The sequence below is a fragment of the Brachycentrus maculatus genome, unplaced genomic scaffold (genome assembly GCF_059751285.1).
Source record: "Brachycentrus maculatus isolate JH-2025_06_01 unplaced genomic scaffold, ASM5975128v1 h1tg000309l, whole genome shotgun sequence".
Taxonomy (NCBI): domain Eukaryota; kingdom Metazoa; phylum Arthropoda; class Insecta; order Trichoptera; family Brachycentridae; genus Brachycentrus; species Brachycentrus maculatus.
Genome location: NW_028281059.1, coordinates 632464 through 644470, shown reverse-complemented (window position 1 = coordinate 644470; position 12007 = coordinate 632464). Strand labels below are relative to the sequence as shown.

Below are 12007 nucleotides of genomic sequence, written 5' to 3'. Positions count from 1 at the left end.
GTAAAATTAGAAAGTTTAATTTATTGTTGTTATTTTGTTTATTTCAGATTTCAAAATAAAGTTTTTTCTTTTAAACATTTTAAGTAACGCACATTGGTTAAAGATATCCCTGTTTCATAAAAGAATACTTGCTTTTTCAAAAGATAAAATTAAAATATTAATATATTATATTTTGTTTAGTATTCTGGCGTGGAATTATTGTACATATACGGTTGAATAATTTATTTTTGTTCTATGTATGTGTGTTTTAGATATAATTTTTTATCACGTTTTAAATAACGTACCTTGGTTAAAAACATGTTTTTTTTTACTAAAATGCTTGTTTTAGAGGGTAAATCATAATATTAATATTTTATGTATTATTTAGTATTCCACCGTGAAATTGCGTTATCAAAAAAGTGTCATGATAACCATATTTTTCTGTCCAGAATTCCATTAATTTTGTTGTGAAGTTATTTATTTTTTATTATTTTATGTAAAGCAATGTAAGGGATGAAGAACGATGGAGTGGAGGGTGTGTTTTGGTCTAACAGGACCTAACATGCCGAGTCATGCTCGTCAGGCGGCAGCTGGTAATTATTTTCCAAGGGATGCTATAATGTACGCATTGTTCCGGAAAATAACACAGCTCGATTATCGTTATCCTCTCAACATAAATAAAATTCGAGAAAATACAGAATTATATGGGAGTGCCATGTGCAAAGATTTTATGACATTTTTTAACTTATGCAAAAGCTCTGTATTGGAATTTCGACACACGTGTCATATTAATTCCGGTGACCGAATTCTGTATTTAAACAAGTAATTTTATCCATTATTCATACTCAGTTATTTACAAATTCATTTACATATTTTGAAATCTAAACTCTCAATATTAAACATAGTGAGAATTTGCAAAGATAACGATTTTAACCAGAATTGCGTATGTACAAACGTAACAAACAAAATAAAATCTAAATTTTTAAATTTAATGTTATTTAAAACAGATAAACGTTGCATCTTTTGCATTTGGAAAATATTTGAATATTACGTATTTGATAGGCACCATAGAGTAGTTCGGTAAACGTTCGACTACGAAACAGGCGTCGGGGGTTCGTTTACTAATGCAAAATATTTTCCAGAAATATTGATTTTGAATTAGTCTGGGTGTTTGTGATATTTTTTGTTGTTTTAAATATCTCTCTTCTTTTCTTTACCATCCTACCAATAGAAAATTCACTTAAATAGAGGCTTCGCGGGATATTTTTATTAATTATTTTTTTTATAAATATTCTAGGGATGGAAAGATTGATAAAGACATAGAAAGGAGAGTGAATGCTGGGAACAAAGTGAATGGTGCACTGAAATCAGTTATAGCAAATAAAAACCCATCAGCGGAAGCTAAACTGGCAGTGCACAACGGAGTCCTGGTTCCAACTCTAATGTATGGAAGTGAAACATGGAGTTGGCAAAAAAAGGATGAAAGTACACTGAATGCAGTCGAAATGCGATCTCTCAGAAGAATGTGCGACAAACGATGTATGATAGATGTTTGAATAGTGAAATAAGGAAGGAATGCAAAGCTGAGATAAGCATTATCGATAAAATTAAGAAAGGTGTGTTGAGATGGTTTGGACATGTAGAACGAATGAGTGGGGAAAGAACTGTAAAACAAATTTATGAGGCGAATGTTATTGGGAAAAGAAGCAGAGGAAGACTGAGAAAAACATGGCATGATCAGGTATGCCAAATACTTGAATGTGGTCTGGTTAGGAGTCGTAACAATCGGCGGGTATGTATGAGGAGATGCATGAACGTGGAAGAGGCGAAGAATGTTTGCAAGGACAGAGTGGTGTGGCGCTCTATTCTCTCTGCCTACCCCTGCGGGGAAGCGGTGTGATGGTAAGTTAGTTAGTTAGTTTTAAACTTTTATTTCTCCTTAATTTAACAAAAAAAAAATCATTAACACAGAGCTTCTTCACTTGCGTTATATACATAATCCACTAATAAATCCAATTATACATAGTTATCTCAGCCTACTTAAGCCTAGGTAAGGAAAGTGTGTTGTTGAAAAAAACCGTCTGTAAAATAAATGGTTTTACGTCAATTATAGGAACATAACATAAAAAAAATTCTACGAAAATAAAAACATTTTAATGAAAAATATATGTTTTACCTATGGTTATCCTTCACATGTACAATATTTGTTTCCCTTGGATACCGACATCCTTCACCCTCGTCATCTTCCATGAACACGCCGGACCCAAGAGGGTTTTCTCAGATTTCTCCGTTTATGTTTGGAAATAGGTATAAATATGTCGCATCACGAAATTATTTTATAAAATCGTTTCAATAATATAGATGGGTGTCGATGCAAATATTTGTCCACGTTGAAGTTCGTTTTTTAGAAATATGTTTTTTTTTTTTAATTTTATTAATTTTTCACGTTATTTATAAATTATATTTATTTGTTCAATTTAAATGTTACTTAAAAAATATCGCTACATCTTAACATATATTAAAATAATATTTATAAAAATCTTTCCAGATAATTTTTAACTCGTTACCTTTCAATGATATTTTTGTTTTCAAATCCATTTATTTATTTCGAAGATTTGAAAAAAGAATACAAATATAAGAACATTTTCCTAAGAAAAAATTCGATAGTGTTAAAGTTTACCTGGGTTCATAGAAAATTAAGTTGCGAGCTTTAAAATATATGTTTTAACCCAGATAACGAAAATGTTTTAATGTAAAATATAATTATTTTACTGACGCTCTAACGAACGATCACTATCCTCTATTTATCGGAATCGCTTTTCTCCCCGAACCTCGGAGCAAAGTAGGAGCGAGCGATATCGCTACAGATACAGGATTTAATGTCTATAGACGCCATTATCCCCACAGTTAAGGATCTCGCGTCCAAAACACTTATTATCTAGCGTGCTATTTGTTAAGCCCGCTCGTCTTTAGCGTTTTGCGAACGGTTTTATCCGGAGCCACGTCCCATTCTGTCTAATTACTACCGTCAACCAACATGCTGGGAACTTAACTGCAGCTATAAATTAAACGAATCGCCACAAAGAGCGATCAATAAGTACAATTAATGCTACAACAAGGTTGCCAGACGTCCCGTGTTCCCAAGAATCATCCCGTATTTTAGTTCCCCAGTGCTAAACGATATACCCCCTACAACTATTAACAACAATTTATTCGTTTTTCTTCTTTGATCGTGCTTAACAGAGCAAAACGTTAAACGGTACTAATTTTTGATGAAACTTTAAAAAATAATTGAACTAACTAAGCATCACGTCGCCATCTGCAGAGGTAGGCACAGGGTATAGAACGCCACACCACTCTGACTTGAAAACAATGACAAGTGAAGCACGGAGTTGGCAAAAAATGAATGAAAGTATTAATCTGAATGAAGTTAAATGCGATCACTCAGACGAATCTGGGGTAAAATGATGTATGATACATGTTCAAATTGTGAAAAATGTAAAAAAGTAAAAAATGCAAGGCTGAGATAAGAATTATAGATAAAATTGAGGAGGGTGTGCAGAAATATTTTTTAATTGTGGAATGAATGAGTGAAGTAAGAACAGTTTAATAAATTTAAGAGGCAAATGTAATTGGAGGTAGGAAAATAAAGAGAGGAAAACTTTATCATGATTAAGTAAAACAAATATTTGAAAACGTTTGAATCAGGTCAGGAGTCGGAATAATCGGCGAGTATGTATGCGGAGATACATGAATGTGGAAGAAGAAAAGAATATTGTCAAAGACAGAGTGGTGAGGAGTTGCATTCGCCCTGCCTACCCCTGCAAGAGGCATGATGGTTATTCGTTATGCCAAAAAAACTCTTAGTATTTGAGAATACCGCTTATGGGAGATACTCCCAAGAAGAAAACTAGGAGGAATGATGAAAGCAATAGAAAAGATATTTCAGATAATGGATAATTATATTTTCTTCTCTGGGTTTTGAAGGAAAAGACAAAGTTACGTAAAGATCGATAAATTTACGTCTCTTGACAAACCATCGTAATTGCTAGATCTTGCGATAAAATAATCTTTATGTCCTTTTCGTCCCTCACAATTTTCAGGGTCGTTTCGTGAAAAATGTGCTAGCCCTACCCGAGAACAATGCTTCTCGACATTACTTTTCAGATCCCCGGGATATCTTTTAGGAAGAATTATTTTTCGGGTTTAATTCACGGCTAATTTAACGTGCATGATGTTCAACCCCGACACTAATGGCGACTGTGAATAATCACTAGATAGTCATCTTTTATTTATCACGTATGGAGTTGTAAATTAAATGGATTAAAATAAAGTTTAACGAAGAATTCGTCGAGTATTTTCCATGAGATAACTCAATACTGTTTCGTAATTTAATTCAAATGATGAGATAACTTTTGAGAGTTGCTTGTGAATGAATCTGTCAATCATCCGATTAATTATTGAATTATTATTAACAATTAATTAAAATGATCAAGTATTTCAAATTCTTGAAAGTGGTCAGGTAAGGAGTCAGAATAATCGAAGTGTAGGTATGAGAAGATAAACGAATATGGAATATGTAAAGATTGTGTGTAAAGACAGATTAGTGTGGCGTTCTATTCCCTCTGCCTACTTCTACGGTGAAGCAGCGTGGTGATTAGTTAGTTACTTACTTATTATTATTTTTTCTCATCAATATACTAGTGGGAGGCTAGACAAAATTTTCTGAATTAAATTTTGTTAAAACTTATTTGTCCGCCTCCGTAGGTCAGCACTCTCGGCTACCGTTCTGGAGGTCCCGGGTTCGATTCCCAAGGGGGGTTAAATAAATATAAGTGATTTTTTTCACTGTAATATTTATTCAATATTACCCTGGACTGGTACCTGAAGCGGAAGGCTGATCACCTTTCCTTCATATGTAAACGATCAAGATAACACTGCGTTGATATGACGCAGTACTCTATGCACCATTGGGGTGCGGATAAGGGTTTTATTATTATTATTAAAACTAATTTAGACATTTCATTAACCGAAGACTTTACACATATATTTTTTTCCTTTATGTGTTTACTATTTCTTGTTAACATACTATCACACCGCTTCCCCGCAGAGGTAGGCAAAGAGAGAAAAAAGTCATACGAATCAATCTTTGCAAACAATCTTCGCCTTTTTTACATTCATGCATGTCTTCATACATACCCGCCAATTATTCCAACTTCTGACCCGACCACTTTCAACTACATATTTGAAATACTTCATCATGTCAAGTTTTCCTCAGTCTTCCACTACTTCTATTTTTATTTATATTCGCCCCTTTTATTTTTTTACTTTCTTTACTTTTTCGATCCAAATACCCAAACCATCTAAATATACCAATATAATAAACAGTAGTTAGTATAAGTTGGTTTTATTGTACAATTCTATTACAAATAACTCAATGTATATATTTTTTTCTTAACTCTGAATCTTGTTAAAAATGTTGAAAAATCTCTCTTTCTTGGAGACGGACACTGTTGAAGTAACATTTAAGGCTTACACACTTTACCTCAAAGTTTCGAATATAAAAAAATACAAATTAAATTAATTTAAAACATTGCGATGCCTTACTGTTAAGGATCCAACAACGTTGTTTGCAAAAATTATATATAAGTGTTAAAAAGTCACAACCCACTTTATGCAAACGAGAAAAAAATGCCTCCAGTTTGAGTGTGCGCAAATAATACTTGAGTTATCAAGGAATTTTGTTCGCGATTGTACTACATCTCTTGACATAACAGTTTGAAATCGCTTAGCGTTCATTTTAACGTCGAAGCAGGCCTGTAAATTTACCCGACGAGCAAAATTGTAGCGGAAATTTCTTATATTTGGCAAAAAACCAAGGGATATAAGAAATATTCGCAAAACAAGCGAGTCGCTCGTAACAAAAAATATAAATTACTGTTTGTCGAGCAAATAGCAATGCTTTGCGCGATGCCGTTTGCGAGCTGAGGAAGCATTGGATTCAAGTCGTTTTTTTTTAAATTAGCATTTCATACCATTATATCGACATTATGATTTTGAAAACGACGTTTATTTATGATTTAGGGAGGTTCAAAAGAATAACTTTGGATTATTTTTAATAGATAAAGGATATACGGTATATGCTATATGTTCGAATGGTGATATAAGGAAATAATGCAAGGCTGAGATAAGCATTATGTATAAAATTATGAAAGGTGTGTTGGAACCATTTGGTTCGGCCATGTGAATCGAATAACCAAAGAAAGAACAGTAAAATAAAATTTATAAGGTAAATGTGGTTGGAAACAGGAGCAGAGAAAGAACGATAAAAACTTGGCATCGCTGAGAAAAACATTATCCATCAAATTGAGAAAGGTGTGTTGAGATGGTTTGGACATTAGCAAATCAGTGAGGAAAGAACTGTAAAACATATTCATGAGGCGGATGTAGTCGAAAGTAGGAGTGGAGGAATATAAAAAAAATTTTACATGATCAAGTAATTCAAATACTTGGGCGTAGTCAAGTCAGGAGTCAGAATAATCGAGGAGTATGTATGAGAAGATGCATGAATGTGGAATAGGCGAAATTGTTTGCAAAGCAGATTAGTGTGGCGTTTTGTTCTCTCTGCCTACCCCTGCTAAAAGTAACATGATGAATAAAATGAAATTAAATCAAAGATAATCGTATTTACAATATTTTGAGTGTGTCAAAATACATATTCACAAATCAGGATTATCTCCACTTATCACACAATCAGTATTTTTACATGATTTAGACATATTTTTACATTTCAACATAGATGAAAAATAATTTAGAAGTCTAGTATTAACAAGGCTTATGACCTGTCATAGGCTGGTAAGCTGGTTAAGTGATCACTTAACACTCGTGGGTAGGATTGGTGAATGTTGCACCTGTGCAAAGCGATCACTTAACCAGTGTATGACAGGTTTTAAGCCCTGTAAATACACAAACTTTCATATATAAACCTGAGACCTAAAAAAAAATGCGCTAAAAACTACAATTTAAAGGTGGACAAAATAATCAAACAAATGTAGTTTTTCTACATTTTGTTTGTATTTCCTTGTTACTTTTTTTTCCGCATCCCGTTCGTGAAAACTAAAGGACGAAGAACACAAATTGTTTCTTGAAATTGGGAAAAGCTATTATAAAGGCCGGTAAGCGCTGAGCCCTTCGGAAATAAATAAACAAAATTGGGGACCCGAAGTTTATTTTGGACGATCAAGTTTGGTCTCTTTGAGCACCCAAAGGTCCGGTAATCAGGTTGTAAAAACACATTTCGCTCACTCCTTTCAAGAAAGTCATAAATCAAAAATCGACAATTTTTAGTTGTGCATGTTTTCGGAATGCCCAGAAAATGTACTATATCTCAGAAAAAGAGGCATATTTTTAGCTTAACATTTACCAGCTACAGGGTAGAAAGTGAAGTTTTTACATTTTGAAGAAAGGGTTTTGTATAATTATTATTTGAAATATACTAAATATTTTTCAAATAGAGAAAAAACCTTCAGGTCTTACCTAAAAAGATATATTGCACAGTAGAAAGTTCAATAAGTGGCTTGATATTTATTTTGAATAAATTGTATTATATTTTAAAACTTTAAAAACGTTCTCCTGAAAAATCAAGTTTTTTGATTTATGACGTTCTTGAAAAGAGTGAGCGATTTATAGAAACATATAACATGTCATATTGAATAAAGTTTGGAATTTTTATAGGGCAAATAGGTAAGATGTTGTCAGTATTTAAGAATAAATTCATTATATAAAGTCGTCAAGTATTAAAGCATAGGTAGTAAGGTCCCTGCAGTTTAGAAACTAATTACACGACCATTCTCATGATATAGGTGTATGAAAATAGGAAAACAATAACATATTTGTTATATTTATTTTTATATTAATTTTTTTTTATTTAATGTTACTTTTATTTTTATTATTTGATCCGTCAACGTATCTTTTCAATTACGTGTCACACGCTCACGCCTTTAAATATGTTATATTGTAAGATGGTATTGAAAAATAAATTGTGTAAAACTAACATTTCTTGAACAATTGCAAACAAAGTGAACGTGCACAGAATGAAAGGTTATTGTAAATTTGTACTAATGCTCGTTTCTCGAAATTTCGTTGACTTTTACAATAATCACATTTATATTATTTATAAGCACATACAATATAGAACAAAGGTCATTTTAAAGATTGTAGAAGAGTTAACAAAAAAAAATACAAAATAAAGCTGGAAAATATCATTTGAACTTCAAAAGACTTAAAAATTGTAAATCACCGATTTTATACGTCTGGTAATAAACCCTTTAAATTTCTCAAGTATGATGTAACTGATAATATTTTTTTCTATTGTTTCAGATAAAAAGGATCAAACAATCGACTCCAATTGACAATGACGGTACAGAGTTTGAGAGTGATTGAGAACACTTAAAATGTACATTAAATCAAAAAGATAGTGCGATTATTGAAATAAAATTACGTGCCGTAATTTATTGATAGTAATGTGATTGTGAGAAAGAAGCATGACGTCCCTTTTGCGGTGGTGGAAGGTGTGGCTGCTCCTGCTGCTGCACGCCTCCGGCGCCCCCGCTTGCCCGGAGCCCTGCATCTGCAAGTGGAAGAACGGGAAGCAGACTGTCGAGTGTCAAGACAAGGATTTTACAATTATACCAAGTGGCCTCGATCACGGCACCCAAGTCCTCGAATTCTCCGGAAACAACATTCAAGTATTATCAAAAGAAAGATTTAAAAAGTTAGGACTCATCAATTTGCAAAAGATCTTTCTTTCTAGATGTAAGCTCACCAAAATAGACGATGACTCTTTCAAAGGCTTATCGAATCTAGTCGAGCTAGATCTCTCTCAAAATCTACTTTTGTACGTTCCGTCCGTCATTTTCTCAGACTTTCCATCGTTGATGCGACTGACTTTGAGTGACAATCCTATAAAAACTTTGAAAAGCAACGGATTTCAACACCTCACATATTTGACTACTCTAGAATTGAGCAATTGCGATATTGGCTTGATAGAAGATGAGGCGTTTATTGGTTTAAGCCACTTAGAATGGCTGAAACTGGATGGAAACAAACTGATGACCATGAGGGGGTCTCACATCCTACCTGAATCGCTACACGGAGTTGATTTACACAATAACAAATGGCAATGCGATTGTAATTCTCAAGATCTTTATACATGGCTACAAAATTTTAACATTCCTCACTCGGTTGAGCCTCGTTGCAGCTCGCCCTCCCGACTCTCAGGACGTGCGATAAAATCACTGACCGACACTGACCTGGCATGTCTTCCTGACGTCTCGCCTACTACATTTTATCTCGAAATAAGCGAAGGAAAAAATGTCAGTCTCCTCTGTCAAGTTTCCGCTGTCCCCGAAGCAAAAGTGTCATGGTGGTTTCAAGGACAAGTCTTGCAAAACGATTCGATGGTTGCCCCGGGTATACATTTATATTATTATATCGAAGAAGGCACAGTGGAAAAACGAAGCGAACTCTTTATTTACAATACAAATAGTGAAGACAATGGAACCTTTGCTTGCGTTGCGGAAAACCCGGCTGGAAAAAGCCAATCAAACTATACTATCAGAGTTATTGTCAAAGAGGAACCCATTGTCATCGTTGTCACTTTTCCATTTGAATACATTTTAGCTTTTGCTGTAGGCGGAGGAGCTTTGTTTCTTTTAATTTTGATTGTAATCATTATTGCTTGCTTCAAATGCAAACGGAATAAGAAACGCAGGAAGAAGAAAGAAAGCAGCAAAGACGTTGCTTTGCAATACCCGACGGGTGTGAAAAATTCAAATTCAAATTCTTGTTCGGACCCCTTGCCACCAAAAATGAACGGAAGTATTTTGGTAACGGACCAGCACCACCACGTTGCGATGTATTCAAATGATACTCGAGATTTTATTATGAATAATATCGAAAATATGGTTTGTCTGAATGCATCTACTTTACGTAATTATCAATTAGAACAAAATCCTGATTTAATTAATGATACGGAAAGTGTTGGAAATGGGAGGAAGACAAATACTGAAAACGACGATGATCAGAAGAAATTTAATGAAGATGAAGAAGACGATAATTTCGATACCAATACTGTTTTATCGCTTACTTCTGCACCCCCCCGACAAGTTAAATGGCAAGACCAACAAAAATATATCAACTCTGTGGCCACACTTCCTCGCGGTGTCAGAAATGACATGTACCAACATGTAGCGGATGTTCACCTAAACCCTGGATGTTTTCTGGACAGCGATGGATACCCTATAGATTTTGGTCTGCCAAAAATACAACCGATGCAACAACCACTGATGATTCCAGATACCTCTAACAACTTTTATAGAACTCTGCCGCATAACAGATCCAAGGTGAAGAATGCTCCCAATCAAGGAGTCCGATTTTCGAGAGAGGCAGAATTTTTCGTAAGGTCGCATCAACCTCCATCTTACGAACATTATAGTCCGGCTGATGTTCGCTATACGGTAGAAGGATATCCTTATAGTCAGCAAAGGCAGCAACAACCGATATTTGCGAATGAGCAACAAGTGGGTTTGCCAGAAGGCACGTATATTCCTTCTCCGCCGGAAGGTTACAAGTCTGGGGCACTCTCTCCTACAGTCGCCCCTTGCTGCACGTCGCCTCAATCTGTGATATCTGGATCGTGGCCTGCCTGCGTGCCCGCGAACTATCACCCTCAAGTTAGTCATCAGAGGTCGCACGTCGATATGGCTCCGAGCATTGCAAACGGAAACTTTGTTTCCACAAGATGCGTACCCACTCAAACGAATGAAAATGATCAGAGGTTTGCATCTGATAAAACTTCAGATTCGGCGAAACCAAAACCCGCCTGTCAATCTTCCAGTTCAAAAGATCAAGAGAATCCATCGGAGAGTCCTGACGAAGGTTATGTCGGCGATGGAGTAGAGGCACCAGAAATATGACGAAGACGGTCGCAGGACATCTGCAAAAATGGAAAATGCAACGTACCTCCCGGAGAAAACAAAATCACCAGCGATGTAAATAGGAATTTATCAGACACTTCGAAAAACTCTAATGAACAATCAGAAGGTGGAAAAAAGGTGTAAAGTAACGAGACATTTAGAAAAGTGAAGTTTTATGTAAAGTAAAAATTATTTTAATTAACAGGGTAATCATAACCTCTCTGATGTATTTAAACACTTTGAAGATGGTTTTAATTATTGTTAAACATTTGTTTGCAACAGAAGTGAAACGAATTTTTATAAAAAAAGTTCATACTGAATTCATTCAAGCAAGTAATAATTTAATAAATATATATGGAGTGCTCAATACAAGATATTTTATAATATTGTAAATAATGACATTGGGGAAAGTGATGACACTTAGCTGATATAATTAAAAAAACTAACATGTAATATATTATTAGACGTGATGTTGATATGTAGATTGGATTTATCTCGATAACTTTACTATTTTTATCATTTTAATTATCTTATACAATCGCCATCCATGAACCGAATTCATTAATGATTTTTTACATAAATACTAGCTCAGGCATTAAATTATTCCAAATTTCAAAACATTTATTTTTATTTGTAACTAAAATTCATTTCAATTTTATTTAAATAACAAAAAAAATACCCATATGAAAACATTAAGAATTTTCTATTTTACTATATTTTCAGTAATACAAATATTTTTAAAGAATAAAAAACTATATATAGATGAATTCTTTAAAAAAATGTGATTTTCTTTTTTCGTTTAAATCAATATCTCAACTCCTTGTAAAAAAAAACTGTAACTCTTTGTGTGTAGAAAAATATATTAACATAGTAATAATAGATTTTTTATCAGAATTTTAATGTCATAAATAATTTTCTTAAATAATTTATTTTCAATGTAATGTAATAATGTATGGACACTTAATCAATATTTCCACAGAGAGTACACACTTTGCGTAAAGTAAATAAAAAATACTTAAAAAAATATATTACAGAATAGAATATCGTATAAA

General features: G+C 33.8%; 1 protein-coding gene across 1 annotated transcript in view; it reads left to right on the top strand.

Annotated features, from left to right (window-relative positions):
• The window catches only part of kek2 (leucine-rich repeat, immunoglobulin-like domain-containing kekkon 2 protein), a 253114-nt gene extending 241483 nt beyond the window's left edge, over positions 1–11631 (top strand). The window contains exon 6 of the mRNA XM_088267920.1: positions 8359–11631. Coding sequence (XP_088124046.1) covers positions 8523–10955 — 2433 coding nt within the window. The 5' untranslated portion in view covers positions 8359–8522 and the 3' untranslated portion in view covers positions 10956–11631. The remainder of the gene's footprint in view (positions 1–8358) is intronic.
• The last annotated feature ends 376 nt before the right edge of the window (positions 11632–12007 follow it).